General features: G+C 42.4%; 1 protein-coding gene across 4 annotated transcripts in view; it reads right to left on the bottom strand.

Moving 5' to 3' along the window:
• The window catches only part of znf423 (zinc finger protein 423), a 199,773-nt gene that overhangs the window by 6,169 nt on the left and 168,222 nt on the right, over positions 1-25,382 (bottom strand). For all 4 annotated transcript variants that reach the window (XM_074631959.1, XM_074631960.1, XM_074631961.1 and 1 more), the window contains 2 exons: positions 18,712-18,843; positions 14,165-14,280 (listed from right to left, as the gene is read on the bottom strand). In XM_074631959.1, the coding sequence (XP_074488060.1) occupies positions 14,165-14,280; positions 18,712-18,843 (248 nt within the window). The remainder of the gene's footprint in view (positions 1-14,164; positions 14,281-18,711; positions 18,844-25,382) is intronic.

Below are 25,382 nucleotides of genomic sequence, written 5' to 3'. Positions count from 1 at the left end.
CACACACACACACACACACACACACACACACACACACACACACACACACACACACACACACACACACACACACACACACACACACACACACACACACACACACCAATGCATTCACAGGCTTGCACTCGCAGCTAAGAGCACATGCATGCAGACACACAATGCCAATAAAGAATTTACAAAGACTAGAATACACAATAGCACACACACACACACACACACACACAGTCTCAAGGGGAAAGGAGAGAAGGGTGCAACAGAGGAACCGAGAGATAGAGATATGAGAAAATGTAATCTGCCTTGTCCTGCTCTTCTCTGTTATCTACTGCTTTACACGCTAAATGTGTGTGTGTGCATTACGGCTGTGGCGATGATGCTGGTGGTTGTGTTTTAGAGGGGTCGAGGAGCACCGCTGTCACCTTAAATATGTGTCTGTGTGTGTGTCGTTCACCGTATATAAAGATGGACGACATGACAGCTTCCCAAAAGTGAAGCCAAAACATCACGATCGCCCCCTGGTGGCTGGCTGCAGTATAGCTCTTAAAGCCTGCCCCCTCCATGTTATGGAGGATGGGACATGGGCCAAACTAAAAAGTCAAAGTACACGTCAAATACATTTTTCCCAAAGATGGTTTCTGTCATTTTAGGTAGTTCTTATCACGCTGATGTATGTTCCTTTTTCTTTTTAACTTTCCATAACCGTCTCGAGTCTGTGTAATAGAAAATGTGTCAATGATCAAAAAAGTAGTTATAGAGATATTATGGTTAGATGTTGTGTCTTTCTAGCCAAATAGCTACCTCGGTGCTAACTTAGCAGATAGGTGGTTCACACAAGCGGCAACGCTCGGCTCGTGATTGGCTCGGGCAGGATCTCGATACCGCGGCTGCGCAGAATCTGGCTCCAAATGACTTCAAAATCTCAAGACGGCAGCTACGGTATCCTTGATATTTTGGCTTCACTTTTCTACAGTGGGAGGAGGTTGAGCTGGTCGTCCATCTATATATACAGTCTATGGTGTGTGTGTGTGTGCATGTAGATGATCAGTGTTAGGCCTGGTCAGCAGAAACATACAGGTATCTGTTTGCATGCGCCATCTGGCCTGAACTGAGACTGTAGAGAAAAAAAAAACAGCCATGTTGAAACATCAGATTAAAGTAAAACGAGAATGAGAATAATCAGACTTCGCACACTGACACACACGACGATGACCTTGTTTGGGGGCCAAGTCAGTAGGATGGCGAAATAATAACTTTCTCTCGGTTACTTGAACACACAGACACACAAACACTTTGCTGCCCTGTAATGATGTAACAACTACACCTTGAAATGTAGGTGCCAAGTCTCTAATAGACACAGGAAGAGGAAGCACTGCTGTTGGAACAATGCCGCGTGTGTGTGTGTGTGTGCGCTACCTCCATGTATCAGCGAGCGAGCGTCTGTCAGTACGTGAATTTGTGTCAAATGTGTGTGTATGTGGGGGTAATTGGAGGCAGTCCAAATGCTGCGTGTGTGTGTACGTGCGCCCCATCTCCACTGCTGTTTTTAACACCAAATGAAAAATCACCTTAGTCGCCTTGTGGTCTTCTTTGGGTTCAGTGTATTTATAGCTCAGAGTTGACACTCTTCCAACAGAGTGAGTGTGTCTATGTGTGTGTGTGTGTGTGTGTGTGTGTGTGTGTGTGTGTGTGTGTGGGTCTGGGACTAGCAGATGGGCTGTCTTAGCCCTCTTCCTCTGCTCCCTGGCTTGTCTTTAGCCCCACCCGTCCAGGACAGGATGCTGCCTCGGGAGCAGATCGAAAATAAACGCACCCCCTGCCCTTAACATCCCGCCGACACGTATTCCCTGCTCCCCTCCCACCGTCTTTGTCCCCGTCTTTCCCCGTCATCTCTCTCTCTTCCTCCTATTGTTTTTATTATCAATTATCTATCCAAAACTTTCTTCAGCCCCCTTTCTCTTTCCTGCCAAGTCACGATGACCCCTGCTTTTCTCCTCCATCACCCCCACCGAGGGTGACCTCTCTGACCACGTCCTGTTTGGAGAGCTCTTCTCTCCCGGGGGACTTCCCCTCTCCTGTTGCTCCTGGCCCAAACAGCCAGGTCTGGAGCGGTAAACACAACCCAAAATACACTCACAGCATGAAGGGCGCGCACAACACACCCACACACAACCACGACGTCAAAGGCGAACACGCATGGGTCTGCACCAGATTCACAGCGAAGGTGAGAGAGCTCCCCGCTGGAAGCCGTTACACGAAATAGGAAGTGACCTCACCTCCAGCTTAAAAGGACCGATCATTCCTGAGCACCGCACGACACATTTGAGTCACACTGTTATAGAGGGAAAATGTGGGAATGCTCAAAAATATGAATGATCTCTCCCTCACTCTCTCACGCATCAACACACACACACACACTACTCTCAGGACCGAGGAATGTGGTCCTTGTAGACTGTGAAGCTGAGTGCCAGATGAGGACTGGAGCCTGCAGACATGGGTGACAAGACAGACAAACATATACGCAAGCATCCGAAAACACGCTCATAAAAATACAGGCACGACACTGAACGTATAACATGTGTGTAAGGAAGCGGGAACACACACACACACACACACACACACACACACACACACACACACACACACACACACACACACACACACACACACACACACACACACACACACACACACACACACACACACACACACACACACACACACACACACACACACTAACTCTGGGCAATGCAAAATGTCAGGCAGACATAAATGAAAAAAAAATGCATTTAAAGGTTACAGATGTACAAATAAATGCACAGACATGATCCATCCAACACACACATGAGCTCACAATTCAGCAGAGCGTGCTGGCTTTCCGTGTCACTGTCATATTACTGCACATGCCCAATCCCCATGAGTCCCTAGGGAGCCAGTTTTTTTTGATCACCACGCACCCTAAAACTGGCAGAAAGGACAGAAGGAAAAACAGAGAGAGCGCGTTGACATAAAGATGGATGAGTGGAGGAATAGATGGGAAGGAATGAAAGGGGAGGGATGGAAAGAGGAAGAGCAAGGGAAAAGTGAGAACATACACACAGTACAGTATGTGTACGTGCACGAGTATGCACCAGCGAATCAAAACAGAGAATATGTATTTTTAGGGGTGCGTGTCATTCACTTTTATCATTATAAATTTAAAAAAGAAGAAGCTTTGATTGAGAGATATTGGAATAAAATTTGCTACACAGAAGTAGATGATGGAAAAAAAACTAACTCATTTAATACACTTTATCACTTTATTCAAATCGGGGATTTTGTTCAATGATTTGTAATTTTTTTCAGGGTGATGACATCAGAAAGTATTTTTTTTCTTAGATACAAGTAGGGGGGGCTTCAAGGAAAATAGGTTGGCAACCATTATTCTAATCTTTGCTTTAAAGGGCCTCTTAAAATAAAGAAATAATTACCTCTAATTTTTGGTTGAAAGCCATACACATACTTAGAGCTGAAACAATTACTCAATTAAATTGATTTACACAACTATTTTGATAATAACATAAATCGTAATCGTAATTTTGTATTAATTAAAAAAAATGATCTGGTTCCAGTTTCTTGTTTGTGAATACTTCCTTTTTATTTTAGTTTTTTTTTGTTTTTTTGTTTTGCATGATATAAATGAATAGTTCATGCTAAGGGGTCACAAGCAAAAAAAGGTTGGAACCACTGAGTTAAAAGGTATAAGGCAAGCCCATAGCAAATAATACCTATTGTATAGTGCTGGGAAATGTTACAATTACTTAAAATGTATTAAATCACCTTTTAAACAGCCCAAAACAGGGAAAAATAGTTAACTTCAGTTAATAGTTAACTTCGTCTTTAATAAAAAAATAAAAAAGTCTCATGACATGAGTATAATCAACACGTTCTCATCACACCTCATCACATACTTTGTCAGACCCCTTGGCGTCACTTTTCGGTCGCAGTAAACACACGCTTAATGTTCTGAATTAAACAAAAACACTTGGGTTTAGGGAAAAAGAAAAACATGGTTGGGCTTAAAACTACTATGTTTGTGAAGTTAAAATGTGACTTGATGTTGTGAACACAGTACACAGGACACAAACCAACAGCTGATTGCAATGTGAAAGTGAAACTTAACGCACGGGACACAAACAGCGGTCTCCTGGATGAAAGCCTTCTGTTTGTTGGGCCCATCCACCACACGCGTGTCTCTTTCGCTCTTTAAACTACATCACTACGGCACTTTCTCTGAGCGTTTACTGTTTCCGCAGATGGGTTTACATTGTATTTAACTGAAAGCCTGGTGCGTTGTATTCTGGCACTAAAGGGTGCCTTGTGTGGCGGTATCACATGCCCATAGCCGTGACAAAGCATCTGTAATTTACGCTCTGGGAACGAGAACGGGTTGGTATAATACTTGCAGATTCATCTACTCTAAATGTAGAACATTCCTAAAATGTATACTAACACTAAAGTACAATTTTACTAAATGTTTGACAGTCGTAGACATATTCAGTTTATAATACTTTCTCTGTTTCTACCACACAGCAAGAATTCATTTTACCCATCATAGGTGTGCAAAAAAAGAGCAAGAAAAATGGATTAGACTGAAAAAGCCAAAGGAAAAGAAAAGAAAGTGTATAAACCAGCTGTTGACACAGAGAGGCCGACAGATTCTCTGTTTTAGGATGATTAGACGGAGCCAAACAAATTAATGACTTGGCTTTTTTCAGTTGCTGATGTGATGACATGTTGTGTGTTTGTGTGTGCCGTGCCCATATCTGGATGAGTGTATTTTGGCCGGGCTGATAGAACACTACGCCATGCAGAGTCTTTCCTGTTCTGTGACACATTGCCTCTGTTCACCTGTCACACACACACACACACACACACATACAAAACAAAATGACAGGAACATGGTCCAAGCTGTTAGAAACCCGCCAGGTGCTGGCTCACAGAGTGTCATTCCTTTGTATCTGTCTCTACCTCTGTTTATTTCTTTCTCCCCCTCTATCTCCCTCTGCCCTTCTTTGTCTCTCTACATCCGTCTGTTTGTTCCTCCGCTTTACATCAAAGCAACAACTTATTTTCCCCTCCCTCACTGAGAACCACTGTGAACGCCCCCTTTACTGTCTTCTGACGGGGGGTTCCTCAAAGCCATCCATCCATCCATCTGCAACCGCTTATCCCGTTAGGGGTCGCGGGGGGGCTGGAGCCGATCCCAGCCGACATTGGGCGAAGGCAGAGTACACCCTGGACAGATCGCCAGTCCATCGCAGGGCTGACACATAGAGACATACAACCATTCACGCTCACATTCACACCTACGGGCAATTTTAGAGTCCACAATTAACCTAACCTGCATGTCTTTGGACTGTGGGAGGAAACCGGAGTACCCGGAGAAAACCCACGCTAACACGGGGAGAACATGCAAACTCCACACAGAAGGGTCCCAAGCCGGATTCGAACCTGCAACCCTCTAGCTGTGAGGCGCCAGTGCTAACCACTGCACCACCGTGCAGCCCGGGTTCCTCAAAGCATTAAATGGAAACACATGCATGCATACAAATATAACATTTCCAGATGATTAACTGGTTTTCTTCTGTTTAAATCCAGCATGAACAGAACGTACTTTGCACTCACAGTGTGACACAATGAAAACTACAAAAATCTCAACAATGTTAACAGCCACCGACACAATTTGTATGCAATTTTTCCTCAGGTGGTCAGAGGGGGGAAAAAAAGTCTGCCAAGCCTAAGGACGGGGGAATTACACATTTGAGTTGATTTGGTTCTACTGCTTTGCCTATAGTTTTTAGTTGTACAGATTTTTTGTAAAATTATTTCCATTATTATAGTTGATTAGATTAGGGATGCACCCATACCGATATCGGGCCAGTACTGACTGGAATAGCTGGATCGGGTATCTGTGACAATGGGGCCGATCTATTCAATTCAGTTCCATGTTTATATACTATATAATAGGGCTGTGAAAGTTAATGCGATAACGCGTTAACGCCAATTTCTTTAACGCATTCACGCAATTTTTCAGAGGTTGCAGTGGGCTCAGTTTTAAAGCTAGAGTGAAGACACTGTCATCATATGAAACTATAAAACCTAAGGAATCCATTGGTACCAATGACATACCAATGTCATATTAACTTGTCGAGAAGGAGGTTAAATAACGCTCCAGACTTAAGCTAAATTTTGGTGAGAAAAAACGGTCATGGCCATTTTCAAAGGGAGTGAGTGAGAGTGGTGTGAAAATGGTCGGCAGACGCTGCTATATTTCATGTACGTATCATAACAACGGCTTGTATATCCACCGTTCTCGGTCTTCCGGTTTCCCTTTTCGAATGACGAATACAAACTACCGCGACCTGCTGGTAGGGACAGTTATTTTTTATCATGCAGACGCAAAATATACGCGGTAGTAAGCTGTCAGCTGTAGTCTTTGCGATGTGTTCGAGTGCAACTTTTTGGCCAGAAAAAAGGCAACGCAACTGGTGGCCTTCGTTGCCGCTAGTTCTTTGATGTCATCTTGGTGTGTGCCCAGCTTAAGGCCCTTACACATCGGCAGCGTTTTTTTCTTGCGATTATTTCTCTATATATTCTCTCTTACATTTTTTCCGAACTGTTATTTTTGTCATGTCTACTTTCACACTAGAATGCATATATTACGTGGCGAAAATGCGTTTTTTCTGAACAAGGTTGATTTTCTAATCTTTCACCCCGTGAATAAAGGCTTCAACCAATCAAGTTGTGCAGAACGAATTGAGTATATTCATGAAACAACAACACGGAGGCTACGTAGTCCCAACCAGGGCGGCAAAGTTTATTACCCCTTTCAATCTTGACAAAGGCAGTGCACACCTCCTTCCTTTCTTACCTTTCACAATAAAAGCCCTTGACATATAATATTCGCAGGCGAGTATTTAGCATTTTCGTGTTGTTTATTCGTCACACCCCTGGTGTGTAAAGGCCTTTACACATAAATGAATGATCCCAGTCACTTCCACACAGTGAGCCATGCAGCTTATTGATTAAATACTGGTATCAGATCAGTACTCAGTATTGCTATCAGTATCGGGACTGAAGAAGTCAGATCGGTGCATCCCTGGTTTAGATAGAGAGCTCTGTGAAATCTGTAGTACTTCTAGATACTAGAAACAGTAGTAGCTGTGGTAGTAGAAGTAGTTGTTGTATCAGGTAAGGCTGGCTGGCTTGCAGTCTCTCTCCGTTTGTCTCTCTATCTCTCTCTTTGAATCTCTTTTTGTTTCTGTCTCTCTCCCCTGCTGCAAATACCTTCAAGTCCAGGGATTCAGGGAGGTAAGAGTGTGTGTGTGTGTGTGTGTCCCAGGTCCCCATTCTAATAACACAGAGTCTCCCAGTGAGCGGTGGGGCAGCTGAGTACGCTCCCCTGGAACGCCACGGGGATCTACGGATCAAATTCATATACACACGCACGTGTGCACGCACACACACACACACACACACACACACACACACACACACACACACACACACACACACACACACACACACACACACACACACACACACACACACACACACACACACACACACACACACACGTAGACAAACACACACACCAAGGGAGCCAAGGGATACATGGATCAGAGAGTACACACTATGGCTTGACACAACACTCACAACTGACAGCAACATCCAGAGACAATGGGGAACACACACACACAGACACACACACACATACACATACAGATAAACCCTATTGCCAGTTCAGCCACATACACACCTTTCCATAATTCAGTTAAAGGGAGACAGTGAGGCTCTTAGATTCAGACAAAGACAAAGACAACATTATTCACAGACAGACTGCTAAACACAGCGCATTTCACACGCACACACACACACACACACACACACACACACACACACACACACACGCAGTTTGCAGTTCGCATTAACTACCAAAATAACGATTTTATTCATTACTTTAGCTCTGAGGGATTTAATATTCCTTTCATTTTCCAGGTATAGACAACATACCGTAACTGCTGGGAAGGTACCCCATGCTGGCTGCATACTAATTAATAACATGTCACCGATATAGTAGCTCTGATGTTGGGAAGTAGTCCAACTGTGTTGAAAATGTATAATGAAATTGCATGTAGTTAGATCTTGGTACAGTATACTGTATGGCTGCTGATTTGTCCATCCCTCTGTCAGTCTGCTTCTTCATTTCCCAGTTTTCCATCCATCCATCCATCCAGTGTGTACACTACATTTTCTTTTAACTGTGTCTATGAGGGAACAGATCCTTGCTCGTCTTTGTGCTTGCGTGCGCGCACAACTCTCAAATATTCAACACCGCTGGGATGCATACGGGGGGAAGATTCGACAGAGGGAATCAACACACAAACAAACGAAAAGGATCCCCCACATCCATCCATTTATTCATCTGACCAGCGATCTACCCATCTAGTTGTGTTTAAATATTTACTAGCGCTAAAGGAAATTGTGTAGCACAACAGGCGGGTAAAAAAAAAAGAGGGATGATTGGGGAGGAGTGCAAGAGGGGTGATGGATGGAGCGAGGGAGAGGAGGAAGCATTGAGGGCAGAAGCTGCAGAGTAGCACCCCCTGGAGGCTTAAAAAACGAATGTGAAGATCAAGAAGTCTGTCAGGGAATGTACTGTAACATGGGAGAGAGTCAGAGCTGATGTACAGCTGCATGACTGTTTCAAACTACTTCTACAAGAGGGAAACACACTGTCAAAAGATCACGCTATTTTGGATACTGGTTAGATAATGGAAATCATGCACTCTAATATTGTATGAATGCAAAAACAATTGTTTGTTAGTGGTGGAAAACATTGATACAAAAACAGTTGGGCTAATTGAAAGGAAGAAAACTAAAACAGAGAGAATGAGAAAAAGTCCTGTGTGTCTGGGAGTCTGGGAGTAAAGACAGAGAGAGATCCAGAAGGACCTCACTGATCAGGGCCACAGCATTTCTTATTTACACACCCGCGCACACACACACATGCAGACACACATGCAGACACACACCAAAACATCTCTTATTTACCAGCTTACGTCTGCACTATTTATGGGGCACTGGGGAGAGGCACAGAAGAGAGGAAGAGAGGAGAGGGGCTAAAATATGCATAGGGGCTGGTTCTTCTGGGACAGACATGGGGGGGGGGGGAGTCGGAGAGAGAGAGGGAGGAAGACAGAAAGAGAGAGGAAAGAGAGACGGGAGGAGAGAAAGTGAAAACGGTGGTTTGTAGGTGGATAGAGAGGTGAAAGTGAGTGATTGAGAGAGTGGCGGACAGAAAGCGAAGGTCTTTGTATGCAGAGGGAGAAATGGAAAGAGGGACTGAGAGAGTGTAATCAGGAGGGAGAGAGGATGATGCAGCGACGTGTCCATGCAGCAGTGACCCTTGGGTGTGTGTGTGTGAGGGAGAGAGAGAGAAAGAGAGAGTGGGCTTGACATCATATGGCCCCTCTGAGGGGTTGAAAGAGGCCAAAGCCTTTTCTAGCTGGCCAACCAGCCTTCTTCATCCATCCGCACCTCATTAAAACACACACAAATTACCCCACTCCACTTTCTCTGGCAGATGCATGCATGCACACACACATAAACACACACCCTCCACGCACACACACATGCAATAACAGCTAGCAGTGGCATTAACCTCCGTGGTTGTAGCTCTCCATCTCCCCCAGTCAGCCTTTCTGTCTAGCCCACTTAGAGAGCCCTCCCACGGGGCAATGGAGCTGTGGCAGGTCGAGCTCGAGCTGCAAGTTTTCACACACACGCACATACACACACACACACACACACACTTGGGCCAGGACCAAAGTGTAACAAGATGGATATAGCCGGAGTGCAGCGGCCAAAGAGGAAGAAGTACAAGGAGCTGAGGGAGAAAAGAAGTCGAACTGAGCTCAACTTAGCTGGAATGAAAACAACAGAATTAAACTCATGTGACCTGAGCAAACTCTGCTGAATTCATATGAGAAGAATAACTCTCTGTTGTTGAGTCAAGTCAAGCTATATAAACCTCTTTCCCTCAGATACCACTAAAAAATGGACTTTCCACTCCACAAGTCTTGGTATGAGGCAGTGCCAATAAAATTAAGAACATAGCACTGATTTCTATTGACACCAGCTGAATAAAAGTTTCATTTGTTTAAAGAAAAATAAATTAGCACTGTGATTATTTTTTAGGACTGTCAATCGATTAAAATATTTAATCATGATTAAACCCGTGATTGTCTATAGTTAATCGCGATAAATCGCAAACTAATCCCACATTTTTTATCTGTTCAAACTGTACCTTAAAGGGGGATTTGTCAAGTGTTTAATACTCTTATCAACATGGGAGTGGACAAATATGTCTGCTTTATGCGAATGTATGTATGTTTTTATTATTGGAAATCAATTAACGAAACAAAACAATGACAAATATTACCCAGAAATCCTCACAGGTACTGCATTTAGCATAAAAAATATGCTCAAATCATAACATGGCAAACTGATCCCAACAGGCAACAACCGCTGTCAGTGTGTCAGTGTGCTGACTTGACTATGAGTTGCCCCAAAACTGCATGTGATTATCATAAAGTGGGCATGTGTGTAAAGGGGAGACTCGTGGGTACCCATAGAACCTATTTTCATTCACATATCTTGAGGTCGGAGGTCAAGGAACCCCTTTGAAAATTTCCATGACATTTTTGCCTTGCCAAAATTTAGAGCAAGTTTGGAGCGTTATTTAGCCTTTACTCCATGACGAGCTAGTATGACGTGGTTGGTACCGATGGATTCCTTAAGTTTTTCTAGTTTCATATGATGCCAGTATCTTCACTCTAGCTTTAAAACCCGCTGAGCCCGATACAACCTTTAAAATCGCAAGTTGACGTAATGTGTTAAAGAAATTAGTGCTGTTAAAACAAATTTCCATTAAATTATTGATTTTGACAGCCCTAGTTTTTTTACAATGTCATTTACAGTATACACTGTGTAGTTTGTCTCCCTGTGACTCCACTCTGATACAACTGAACACTGATAGTTGAAACTGTACTTTACTTTACAATGTATTCATGTAAGGGGAAAATAAAAGCGGACCAAAGCAACAGTTATTTAGGTCTGCAGTGTCACAATTCGTCAGTCTATAAAGATGTTGTGACCTGGTCAGACAACAGGAGAGGAGTCATCTGGGATGGAGTAGAGGAGTGAGAAGAGGAGTGGAGGTGTGTGTATGTAGAGGTGTGTGGAGGTGAGTGGGAGTGTGTGAGGTGTGAGTGGTGCCTGTGTGTGGACATTAACCGACAGGGTCCAGCAGTCACCCTGCTGTTAAATGGACTGGCCAGCCATATGCCCACCACCTCCGGCCCTACATCACTGCCACTTTGTGTGTGTGTGTGTGTGTGTGTTAGGGTGGCTAGGGCAGGCCTTTGTTAATTCAAAAAATCCCTGGTAAGATTTTCTTTAATAAGATTTCTGTCTTTTTCTGACTTTCTTTGTCTTAAGGCCTTTACACACCGGGGGTGTGATGAAAACAACACGAAAATGCGAAATACTACTGTCGAATATTACATGTTTAGGGCTTTTATTGTGAAAGGTAAGAAAGGAAGGAGTGGATCTGGTGTGCAATGCCTTTGTCAAGGTTGAAAGGTGTAATAAAGTCTGCCGTCTTGGTTCGGACTACGGAGCCTCCGTGTTGTTGGGTTGTGTCTAGAAGGTAACCTCCAAACTGCGAAAACATGCAACGACTGACAAAAGCTTTCGCAAGACTCGCTGCCCGACGACCTATCCTACCCTTAACCCTTCAAGGTCAATGCCTAACCTTAACCATCTCGCGAGAGTTTCGCAGTTTGTGCTTTACTTTCTAGACATGACCGTGTTGTTGTTTCATAAATATAGACCTTTTCAAACTTGACAACATAAACATTCTAAATAGGCCCCTTTGTATTTCCTGTTACCATGTTTGTTAATGCAGTAGCTGACAGGAAGTAAACTTGGACCAAAGCTGATTCCCTTGAAACAGAATGGCAATGAAAAGGTCTATAGGTACAACTCAACCTGTTCCGCACAACATGATTACTTGAAGCCTCTATTTGCAGTCCCAAAGCTCAGAAAGAACAACCTTGTTCTGAAAAAAAATTACGCCGTTTTTCCACGGCTAAAATATTCTCGACAAAAACAACAGGTCGAAAAAATATATTGACATGCAAATTAATTATGTATGAGTCGAACACAGCATTTATTATGGAGTAAACACATTCTGCCACTAACTAAACAACTGATGAGGCATCAATATTACCTGCTGTAATGACCACTAGGTCATGGCCATAGAAGTTCAACTTCTATCCCAAAAGCACTGAGCTTCCAAGTTTTCAAAAGCCACTTTTCACCTCTATGAAGTACAACTCAGGAATATTCCAGCATGCTAACCTATGAATGGATCCCAGAACACTGATCATGGGATATATCCTATGAGCAAACAACAGTGGACATACTGTATTCCCAGATTGTGGTGTATCCAGGTTCAACACTAAAGCATTACACCAAGCACAGTTTGTTCTGCCTCTCAAACACTGCGATGGCTCTGGTGCTTTTGCAGACTTCACTTAAAGATAGACTGCAGTTATGTTTGTTTTTTGTTCGTTTGTTTTTTTAGTGATCAATTATTCATTATTCATTTTTCATCTGCATAGTGGAATTGTAAAAACCATAAAATGCATCATTGGAGATTCTCTCAATACTAATGAGACATATTGATCTGCTTGTTATCTATCTATGGATTGTAGGGTTGCACAGGTTGCCGATAAATTATCTTCAATGCAATGCAACCAATTACACACGTTTGTATTTCTAAGCATCAAAATTAACAACGTATAGTCATACAAAGGTTCATTTGATTTCTTACGAAAAGTTATTCCTCGTTTTTCGTGTGTTTTTCTATGAATGTCCAGCAACACGTGTCAATTTCCGCTCGTTACATGCATACAGTCTTTTCAAAATAAACTTCCGTCTTCACAGGAAAAAACTTGGTTAGTTTTAGGCAACAAAACGACTTAGTTAGGTTTAGGAAAAGATCATGGTTTGGGTTAAAATAGCTCCAGAAGTTGTGTAACTTAAGTGCGGAAGTTACGTGACGAATAAATCAACGTTGACTTCTGGTTGCACACGAGGTACAAACACTGGTCTCCTGGTCTGTTATTTTGTTGTCCTCCCTACGCGGTGTTTGTCGCTCTTCATACTTCCTGGTTCACGATTATGTGGATTACATATTAATTGATTTTGTGGGATATATATGAATTACAGTGCATTGCTTTTCGTAGGTATAGCTACGAGGGTGTATGAGAACAGTCTGAAATTAATCATAATCCCAGTATCATCTTAAGTATCATTTCTCACTAGCTGGTGAAGTTTCCAAGGTTTGTAGTGGATTCAAAATAAACTGCAGGCTTTTACACAAACTTTCCCAATAACCCTGCTGTCTTTATCGTACACCTTTGGTCAAGGAAGCAGGCAACGGCATGAGGAAAGTTACAGATTTCACCTTTCACAGTGCTGATGTTTGACCTGCAGACTTTGCAGGTCACTGGTCTGGTGCCAAAGAGGTACAAGAGACGAGAAGGAGAAGAAATGGAAGAGGACAGGAGGGTTTACATCATCACAGACCTGGCCACAGCTGGCCCTGGACCTACTCTTGGGTGACTTATATCCTCTCTTCTCCTTCATACGCACACACACACAAATGGTTCTGGACCCTAATGACATGAGGCTTGCCAGAACCCTGCTTAGACCTCATGAGGAGAGATGGAAAGAGAGGGACAGAGGATCGGACAGAGGGTGGAGGGAGAAACAGAGATGAACAGTAAATAAAGGGATTGTGTAAAATGATGTACAGCAGCTGGGAAGGATGGAAGAAGCTACTGAAGAAGGTTACTGCATATTGAGGGACAGGTGGAAGCCTAGAAAGAAGTGAGGAAGGGGTGTACACCCCGTTTGGGTTTAGATTATTAACTACCCTTTCTCTGATACAGTGAGTCTCCTTGGGAACACAGTCCACTCACTACAGTGTGAGATCAACACCTGCCCACAGATAGACAGTCAAGGTCAACACAGGGATAGAATTAAGGTGACCTACCTGTAGTTCTGTCTGAAAGAAGAACTTCTGCGGACACTGGGAACAGTCGTAGATCTTGTCTTCCTGGCCATGGACGGCAAAAATGTGCTGCTGGAGCTTGTTGGCCTGCACGAACACTGGGAAAGGAACACATACAGCACACATTATACAGTGTTTATTAGTCAATAAGCCAATGCCTTACCACATCTGAAGGCTTTTAACATGATTACACAGACCAAAAACTCAAGGAAATGAGCTCAAGGGGACTTTCCAGTTGAGATTTGCCTAATAGGCAAAAAATAACAGATGAATCTGCGTTGCTGTGGATGTATCAGTAGTATGGTGCCAAACTCAAGGCAACATCATTTTCAGTTTCAAACTAGATTGGCTATCGTTATATTTGCCAGTTGATTTTTGAATGGTTAGATGTAGGGCTGCCCCCTCTTAAGGCCTTTACACAAGAGGGGCGTGATGAATAAACAACACGGAAATGAAAATTACTCACCTGCAAATATTATAAATCTAGGGCTTTTATTGTAAAAGTTAAGAACAGAAGGAGTGGATCTGGTCTGTTTGTTAAAGTTAAAGGGGGAAATAAAGTTTGCTGTCCTGATTCCTCTGTGTTGTTGTTTCACAAATACAGGCGCAACTAAACCCATTCTGCACGATTGGTTGATCCCTGTATTCGTGGTACAAAAGCTCCGAAAGTCAACCTCAAACCTCAATCTCAAAATGACGTTGCTTTTTCGCAGTCGGTGTGAAAGTATTCATGACAAAAACAGCAGATTGGAAAAATATATTGACATGCAAAATGAATCTCTCGAAAAAAACGCTATCGGTGCGTAATGACCTTAAGTCGATTAGTTGACCACTCGGACATTTTGGTCTTTGTCGACTAAGATTTCTTTAGACGATTAGTCTTTTTTTATACTTTGCATAATATATATATATACATGTTTGTTCACACTAAAGTCACGTTTAATTGCGAGACATTTTGTGAGATTTCTGTGCTTTTTTTTTTTACTTGGGACTCTTCATGTTCATGTTGATCATGAATTAATCTTTTAGTGTGTGCTGAGCTGTTTTGGCCAATTGTTGCTCACCACACATTATAGGAACAAAACTGTTAAATTGATCATAACATGCCGTTATCTGTGGGGTCTCTCACATTTTCAACATCTGTTAAGATTTGAAAAATCTTTAAGTGTGGGCCAGCCTTAAGAATTTCTTTGGTCCAGGACAGCCCTACATGTAAGTCCGAGGCTATGGAGAAAACTGATCTTGTGTCTGTCAGTCAAAGAAAGGATAGACACTACAGTGCATGTAGCTTTGTATTACTGATCAGTTATTAACTGCAATTAACTCAGCCATGTCTCTGATCCCATCTACTGAGGTATGCAGTTTAAAACTGGACTGTTACAATGAACCCTGCATAAATAGTACTGGACTACATCTACTATATACTGTACCAGCAGAGAATGAACCAAATGGCAACTGAGTTTTCAGTGCAAATAAACCCACAAACACACACAAACAAAGTAAATGAACGGGTTGACTGGAACGGAGGGAGAGCAAGAGAAAGAAGGAGAGAAAACAGGAAGAGCTATCCTCAGCAGACCTTGTGATATTTATCAATAAATTATCTCTTCTTTTTTTAACTTCCGCTTCAGTGTTGTCTCATACACTTTTTGTTTTCTTTCTTTCTCTCCCCTTTGTTTCAGTAAACTTTTGGTTTTCACTGTGAGTGTGTATGTGTTGAATTATTAAGCCTCCCCATAGGAGTGGTGCCCATCTTACTAATTCATAAGCCACCAAGGAATAGAGTTAAAGTTTAAAGCGTTGCTGTGTACCTGGGGAGGAGGAGGAGAGAGAGAGAGAGAGAGAGAGAGAGAGAGAGAGAGAGAGAGAGAGAGAGAGTGTATAGGGAAAGAGAGTCAAGAGATGGGAGGGAGGGAGGGAGCGTGTGAAGGTCCAGACTTAGTTTCTGGTAAAACACACCGAACCACAGGCCTAATTTGGTCATCCAGCATTTTGTTGGGGTCCTCCAGTGGATTTCAGAGACACAAGGTACTTCATATTTGGAGGTAATATTGCATGACCTTTTGCACACGCAGAGTTTTGTCAGTACTTCTTTAGCAGCAGCACCCTGCTGGAATATCACTCCCACTGTTAGAAATGTTAAAACAATGAATGTTCCTAATGAGATTTTACTGTTAACCCAAAACATTCACTGTATGTATCATGGTGGAAGGTAACCCAGAGAGAGCCATTTACTGAGCCACAAAATAAATGGAGCTGATTTAAGTGTGAAGCTTGCTTCCAGCTACAATTTTAACCTCTGCTGGTATTTTTTACCAAAATAAGGGACAAGACATGACCAGTGTGGTGCTTATAGACAATGTGTGGTGGTGGTGGTAGTCTGCTTTAATATGGAACGTACTATCCTGGTGGGTAAAAACACTTTTGGCTTCATATTCATCTATGATTACTGCATACTACAGTGCAATTATAACACAAAGCAAAACAGTTCCACAATATTAATCTAGTATTAGCGTAAGGCTCTCTATTAGTGATACATAGTCAGTGAGCCAGTAGGGTTTGTTGGTACCATCTGAGGGGAATAATGCTTGTAGTGATTTTTGGCAAGGTATAAATACATCCCTAGAGTTAAAAAAATATGTGATAGCATTGCATCAGTGGTAGCTTTATGTGTGCGGTCATGCATTTCATAACACTACTCTAAAGTATACATTTCTGAAAAGTGGCCAATATAAAGTACAACCTATATATTCAACCTAGAGGTATTTTTTCATCAGCGATCTCTCAACATTGAAATCACAATGATAGCTGAGGTCAAGCACTTTTCATCAAATGTTGTTATAAAATTCTACATTGAAAACTGTGTCATCGGTGGCACTCGCATTATAGTGCCCAATTTCAGTAGAGTGAATCATTGCATTTTTTAGAAAAATATTTGTTTGTTGTTTATTTTGGAAAAGTCAATAAAAACCCTAGGACACATATAATCACATGGATTTGCAGAGAATTTATTCAGGAATCCAAAAACGAATTATTATTTGTATCAATTCAGGATCATTTTTCTTGAGTTTTTTCAATGTCATTAAATTTTGTTGTTACTGAAGGATACAAATTTTGAATCTATGTATGAAAACATGGTATTCATTCTTTAGGTTATGTACAGACAAAACTTTTGTATTACATCTTTCATGAAAACAGAAGTACATCTCATGTAAGGTATAGTCACTGTGATTACTGCCAGTGATAGATAATATTTTTAGAGATACTAATTTTAAGAGATTTTCTGAAAAAACATATAGTCCGAGTTTCATTCCCACCAATTTGCAAAGATAAAGGGTCAATAATAAGAGAGAACCATCAGTTTGAAGTAGAAAGTATAGTTTTGAAAAGTCTGTTTTGGTATGGGGTTATAAATCAAGTGATAACACGCAGAAAGTTACCACTGCTGCAATGCTGTTCACATGTTCTAGCACTGGGGGTGTATACCTTGCCAAAAATCACTAGACTATGGAGTCTTGAGTCGTAAAGATCAACAGTGCATTACAAATTGGCTATAATCTACAGAAATATGGTTTTGCTTTCAGCAGTCCCGCTAGCTTGTTTCTCTCGCTACCAATATCAGCTGCTCTGATTCAACAATGTTGAGCTGAAAAAATGTGCATGTAGGCTGAATTTCAACTGTGGTGTTGTTCTGTCGGGAGATGCAGTGACTTAATGTAACACCAAGCAAGACTAGAAGAGCTATGAGTAAGGAAAAGTAACTAACTACCTAACTAAAGTCCAATAGCCGCTAGAATGATTCATGCAGTATAAAATGCCATAGGCATATATAGGAAGTACCGTAGCGACAGGGACGGCCCGTATTTCCCATCATGCCTACCTAGTTCCGAGTGCTGGACTGAGTAGTTTAAGTTTGCTGTTTTATGATCCAAAATGCAAATGTTACTTTTGTTACTGTTTGTAATGTAATGTGTCTGTTCAGAATATGGTGGCTTATGGTGGTAATTGGGAATTGGGCATTTCTAGAGTCCAGCTGTATTTTTCCTGTGCATGCACACAAGTAGGTGGGTGGCGGAGAAAAAATAAAGATTGCTGGTCCTGCTTTTGATTTTGATGGTTGAAATCTAATATCGATCGATTTCTAATATAGAATGAAAGTCGTAACACCCTTAATGAGAATTTCTCCCCCAAGATTGGTCTAAAATTTGGGGTCCTGGCTCATGGACTATCAGCGCTGTAAAATGGAAATACATAAAAGAACAGAATGGTTCCTTACGGTAAGGATATGGTCGGTATACGTCTAGAGTGTGAGTGTATGTGATTATTCAGGCCAATTTTGTGTCCCTGCTGTGTAGTTTGTGTACGTCTGTGTGCTAACTTGTTCTTATGCTCCCGTGTACAGCGTGCATCTCCATGTTTCTGTGCTCGTTTTTTAAATGCAAAGCAGATAAGTGAGTTGGAGTTTTCTGTGCTACTGTCCTTGAAGGTGAATGTGGGTTTGTGTGTGTGTGTGTGTGTCTGTCTCTCACCTGTGAAGCAGACGGGACACTTGAAGGTACCTCCCATGCCTTCAAAGCTGTGCTCTATCAGGTGGCAAAGCAGCTTGGCAGGTGAATCAAACATCTGGTTACACAGCTTGCATTCGTGATTGATGCCCTCCTCTGCAAATAGGAGACAGAAACGCATGTGTAGGCCGGGTTAAGCAACACGAAAACAGGAACATGTGACATCTCTTTAGAATATTAATACAACACTCACGACAGATGTCTGCGCATGCAGAAACTGTCAGACGCCGTCAAACTGTGGCGTATAATATACTGACGGGTAAAAAACATGATACAGATAAAACAGAAAACCAGAAGAAATGCACTTGTAAACCATACAGCAAAACAGGAATATCAATATAAGTGAGTGTATGTTCACTAGTTTTCACTCTGTCACCATCAGTATAATAACAATAAAGGGGAACTACGGCTATTTTCAAAATTCATACATGTTATTCCTATGGTCTAAGATAGTCCAAAAAATATTAGTAAACATGAACAACTCTCTCCCAAATCCAAAAACTAGACATGATGAGTGCTAAAACTCAAATTTTTGATGTTATAGGGTATAAAATGAACTGCTCCATAGACAATGAATTGGAAGAGATGTTCTAGATGACACTGAGAGCACCCAGGGGAACGTTCTGAGTATATGGGAACATTTTCTGTTTAAGAACTGACAACACTACAATAGAATAAAACTCATTTGGATATAAAAAAGAAAACAAACATGCTGTGGATCCATGAAATCATCTCCCATTCATTGTCTATGGAGCAGCTCCAGACTTTATACCCTTTATGACATCACAAGTTTGAGACTTACTTCTCTGGTTTCTGGCTTTGAGAGAGAGTAGCTTATGTTCACAAATATTGATTTGAACTTTCCTATGTTATATCCTACCCATGGAAATAACATATTGGAATTCATATTTTAGGTGGTGTTCCCCTTTAAGGCCCTGACACACCAGGCCGTCCGCTAGCAAATTTCGGCCGATTCAGCATGTTGAATCGGCGGCGGAGCCCGCCGGTGAAAGAAAACACGTTGATTGGCTGTTCAGAGAAGAGAAACGGAAATGAGGAAAGCAAGCAAACGACTAAAGACTATAGTAGCGCAAAACGTACGTGCTAATTGGCTGTAGTCTTTGCGGTGTGATCGAGTGCAACTTTTTGCTCGCAACACAGGCGGCGTGAGGCGACGCAACAGTCAGCCTTCATCGCCCCTAGTTCTTTGCTGTTGGTTTGGTGTGTTTGAGCCTTAAACGATGGCCCTGTTTGAGCAACTATTGCAGTGCAATGCAGCAATTTGTGATGTTATTAATGACCGGTACACCTGTGCTTGACAGGTCAAGATGTCTGCAGTAAAAAAAAGTCTATTTAAAAATACATAATGTAAGCAATCACACTTGTTTCAGAAATGTTTTTTTTATAAAGCAAAAAAGCTACCCTCAACTGCAAACAAGTGAAATCATCACACTCAATTGACAAACGTTTTCATTTATTTTGAAAAACTGTGATTTCAAGGTTCAGTTCCAGATCAGTTAAGTTGTCAAATCATGCACACCCTCCTCACCCCCGCTGCATGCTTTCCTTTCATTTTTTTCCTTCTCCCTTGTACACTCCCCCAACACTCACACACACCAATCCCAGTGCCATATCTGCCCCAGCTGGTAATTGCCTGTCCTCCCCTGCGGGGCCGTGGATGATCTGCCCTTCCTATAGCCATCCTTCCTTCCCTCCCTCTGTCCTCGTTATCTGCCTTCCCCCCACTACAGTCACTCATCCATCCCTCACTTCCTCCCTCCATGTCCCCTTATCGCCCCTCTTGGTCCATCACTTGCTGATTAATTTGTGTGGGCTCCGATTCAAACCCCTTCACCCTGTGTTACCTCTCTTCACATATACTGGGCTTACTCCACCCTTTTTTTCAGTCTCTGAATGTCTTTACTACCAAGTGTCTCCTATACCTATGCATCAGACCGGCACATGCAAGCACTTCGTAAAAAGTCGAGGCCACGCCCCCTTTTCGGGGAAAGAAAACCAAAGATCCCATAGACTTCAATGCAATTTGATGTGCATTTGGATCGTAATTTTGACAAGTTTGTATGCATTAATCTCATACATTCAATCATTTAGCGATTTTCCACACTGACAGTGAATATTCACGCAAGTACGTGCCTCAAATCTCAGTGTGAAAGCCTCGGTTAACCCGCTACACAACAGCTTTTTCCATTGTCTCACATGTGACAGCGAGTTTCTTTCCCCCCAAACGGGAGCGCAGCCTCGGCGATGACGCCATGCTGGTCTGGTCTATAGCTTGGAGCCATCAGCGCTTTGGGATTTATTGTTGGTGCAACCAACTACACAGCAACTCTTCAGCATAGCGTTATTGCTATTACTGGTTTATTTTAAGTAGAAGTTTGGAGACATGTTTCAACTTCTTTGTGTTTACTCTGTTACCGTCTACGAGGGACACGGGATTGTTTTCCCCCAAAAGGGGGCGTGGTCCCGAGAGCCTATACTCTGGATGTCGTATATCTGGTCTGATGTAGGCTCTATTAGACGGTCATACTTACTAGAAAACAATTTCTATGAATGTTTAATTTTGACACAACTCCCACAATCAATTTCTCTTATTCAGAGGAAACTGACATAACAGTAAGTAATCACGGGGGGCCCGTAACTGATCCATTGGTACGGACTGCTTGACATGGTGTATACAATAACTACATGATTTTACACAGCACACTTTATGTCATTGCACCATATATATTAAGATCACATTCAAATATGATCAGACATATCTTCATCTGTCCCCAACCCAAGCCTCCATCCTTCCCGGTTATTCTCACTTGGGATTATTCCGGTGTTTATGTGTGTCTGTGTCTATTTTGAGAAGGCGTGAGTGACATCACAGCACCCATGGTGACAGGCCAGATGAAAGGTGGGCGTCATAAACACACACACACACACGCACCCCTTGACGACCAGGTCTCCTGCCGGTTGTCCTTATCACCGTTGTACCATACAGGACCAATGCCCCAGTCAACCACACACACACACCGTGTGGGGCCACACACACACATGCACACCATAGGATCGTAGCGCCCGGAGACATCAGATGGTGTCTTCTGCGGGCCAATCTGTGACCCCTTGTGGAGTTGCACATGCACATGCACACATACAAACATGCATACACACATTCAGAGATACACACGGCAGGCAATTCATGGAGAACACAGTCAGTGTGTTTTCTCACTTATCTCATGTCCTGTAAGTGTGCTCGTACTCACACACGTACACACACGCACACACACATTCAGTCTGCGGAACTTCAGCTGCAGAGCTGCGGGGGATCGCAGGGTTAATAACGTCTTCAATCATACATCCATGACACCCATACAGACTAATACACACACACACACACACACAAAGATTCCTATCTCTCTTTGCCTCAAAGGCCGACACAAGGGTGCCCTAATCCCGTCTCAATAGCTATGGGGAAGTGTGTGTGTGTGTGTGTTGGGTGCCACATGGGTTTATATGGATGAGATGGTATGCTCCATGGTCCCGGTCCCCAAACATCCCCTGTCCTCACACACCAAACCTCAAAGGCTGCTAGGTTGTGTGGGGCGCCAGTGTGTCCGAGACGTACTGAGACAGATAGAGGTTCATTATCATTTACTAGGAGATTGAAACAGCAGGAGAGAGAGTCACATGGAGGGAGACACACAGACAGAGAAAGAGGGAGTGAGAGAGAGAGAGAGGGGGAGGAGCGTACAGCGTCACCAGTTTAACCAATTGTCATGTTTTATATTTTAATTATCATGGAAGTGTTCCTTGTCTTAGTGAAACTTTTATTTAACAATGAATTTTCTTCAAAAGAGAAAATAATTGTTTCAACTGAATAGAAGCAAAAGGCAAAATATAGAGATATAAAAGGCACCGATAGAGACAGAGGGTGAATAAGTAAGTAATGCCTAGGCTTCTGTGATCTCGGTGTGTGTATGTTTGTTAGTGTGTGTGTGTGTGTTTGTGTTGGGGGGTCTCTGTAGAAGGCACCTTTAAAGCTCTTGCCCTCAGTAGGGGTAACGCTCTCTTCAGAAGTCGCCTCGCACTCTCCCACGCCACCAGGATCAGAGAGCGTGGTCAAAGATCAGCTACCTTTACATGTAGACGGTGATGTGCCCATTACCCATAGTCCGTGATTTTTAGACAGGGACATCCTCACTGGTCTGATACATACCGTATGTGACAGAGTTAATGCAGGTATTCTAGTTGCAATTATGAAAGCAACAATCCCCACACATTTTTTTTGCATGTGCATTTTAGATTTGTGCTTACGACTGGCTCTAAATTAAACTGAAGCACTCCACACAACACATCTCCAGCAATGTACATAATTAAGCTAACTTAATGAGGGTATGTTGTTATACACAGTGCCTGTAAATGGGTCGATACTCACCGCTACTGAGTACCAGTACTTCTGATTTTTGTCCACATGAATACCCTTACTTCTTATTGCGTACCGCCACCTCTTAAGACTAGGTACACAGCGTCTGAAAAGATCTCTTAACTGCGACCAAATCAGTTGACTTCAGGTACGTCAACACTATGGGTTGCACCCATGAGACGCAGCTGAGACGCAAGCCTGCACAGAGCTGATGCAGATGACTGCGTAGATTAAAATATGATTTTTGAATATTGCTGCGACATTTGTAGCTAGCTGTCGGTACTAGTTGCGGCGCCAACACCGAGCTTCCCCCGTCAGCTGCCAACTACGGTGGCGGAAGTGACACCATGAAGATAGTGCACCTGACTGCTGAACTGTACATATCCTTCAACTACAGGTCTTATATGGCATTCATCTGCTTTTATCCAATTTTGAATGACAAAAAAGTATGACAACAAAGCTCTGAAGAACTGCATGTATTGCAGGCTTGAGCAAATGCAACAATGTAAATAAGTTAAATACTATTGTCATGGTTTTTCTTTTCTCCCTCTTTGTTCTGTCATGCTATGTATTTATCACTACTGCAAGGGGGGAAATGTTGGTTTACCAGAAGATAAAGGAAGACATTTAAATAATACGTTTTCAGTTGTACTCAATTTATGTTGATTTGACACTCCGTAGACTACTTCAAGGTGGCATTTGATCTGACTGCATCATTGGAGCTAAATAAATAAAGTCCTGCCCCTATATTATGGACTTACCAATTCAGGTACTGGTTATACTCCTATATATATAGTCAGATATTTTTGGTTATTATGTATATATCTATATCAAAAGCACATTATTCACAGTCTACTCCTCCACCGTTGTCAATCATAAAACAAATACAACTATATACAACTGTCTTTCTTTTGATCAATCATTGAGCCTTTAAAATGTCAAAAAAATAGACAGAAAAGATGGCCATCACAATTCCCTGTAGCCAAACGGGATCTTTCCAGATTGCGAATTTTGACAAACAATTTAAAACTCAAAACTATTCAACTTACAATCATGAGAAAAACCCAAAGAAAAACTACAAATCCTGACGTTTGACAAGAGGGAACCAGCAACTGTTTCCCTAAGAGTCAAAATGATTGATTGGATTGAATGGTTGATTTCATTTCCTACTAATCGTAACATTTCATCACAGCACAAACAATTGTGTATTGTTCCATATAATTTTTTTTCCGCAAGATGACAGCCATCAGCCTTACAAAAGGAACTTTAGAAGCTAATTAACGGTCAATCAATTATTGGGCGGGGGGAGAAAAACGTGGCTACAGATGAAAAAAGACAAAACTACAGTGAGAGATGGAAAGAGAAAGACGGAGAGACAAAGGGAGAGGGAGAGAATTGAAGGGAAAACAGTGAGGTGCAGAGAGATAATTGGGCTGTCCAGAACAAGGGCATGGGGAGAGGCCTCCAACGCCTCTGTGTGTGTGTGCGTGTGTGTCCCATGAAAGAGTTCTCTTTTCTGACAAATACATTGTTTTGATCAGTGTGTGTGGGGCGTGTGTGGGGACCGCGGTCTCTGTATGCTGTCCCCCTCTGAGACCCGGTCCGTGTGTGTGTGTGTGACCCATAGTGAGATGACAGAGTCGTAGAGCATCCTGCCGTTACGCTTTGTCTCACAGAGTGCATTTGATCCACCAGCATACGCGCACACACACGCACGCACACACACACACACACACACACAACCCTGGGAGGCCTATGCTGGGACAGAGAACACAGGGGAGAGAGGGATGAGAGGAGAGACTGAGAGAGAGAGCGAGGCAGGGTGAAGGTTAGGACTCTGAGTTTGTTAATACACAACAGAAAATTAACTTTTTCCTGCTTTTTAATGCACACCAATGCAAGTTTGGGGCTTATTTTATGCCTTTATGTAGGATTGCTTTAAATTGTAAACCTGGTTTATTGGGTATGCCGGTCACTAGTTTGGATAAGGAGCATGCATGCTTTGCATATACTTGCATATAATACATATCAAGCAAATACAAATCTTTCCATGTGACTGAACGAGCATTATACAACGAGCATTTTAATCCTATGAGTCTTATTTGTCAAAGACACATTTCAGTGGCTGTTCTTGATTGGTTGCTAGTATGCCAACACTTGTAGTAAGACATCTTTCTTGATTTTTACATCGGGAATATAACACCTA

Source organism: Sebastes fasciatus, chromosome 4 (genome assembly GCF_043250625.1).
Source record: "Sebastes fasciatus isolate fSebFas1 chromosome 4, fSebFas1.pri, whole genome shotgun sequence".
In the NCBI taxonomy this organism is placed as follows: Eukaryota; Metazoa; Chordata; class Actinopteri; order Perciformes; family Sebastidae; genus Sebastes; species Sebastes fasciatus.
Note: the sequence above shows the minus strand (reverse complement) of the source record. Positions and strands in the feature narration are given on the sequence as shown.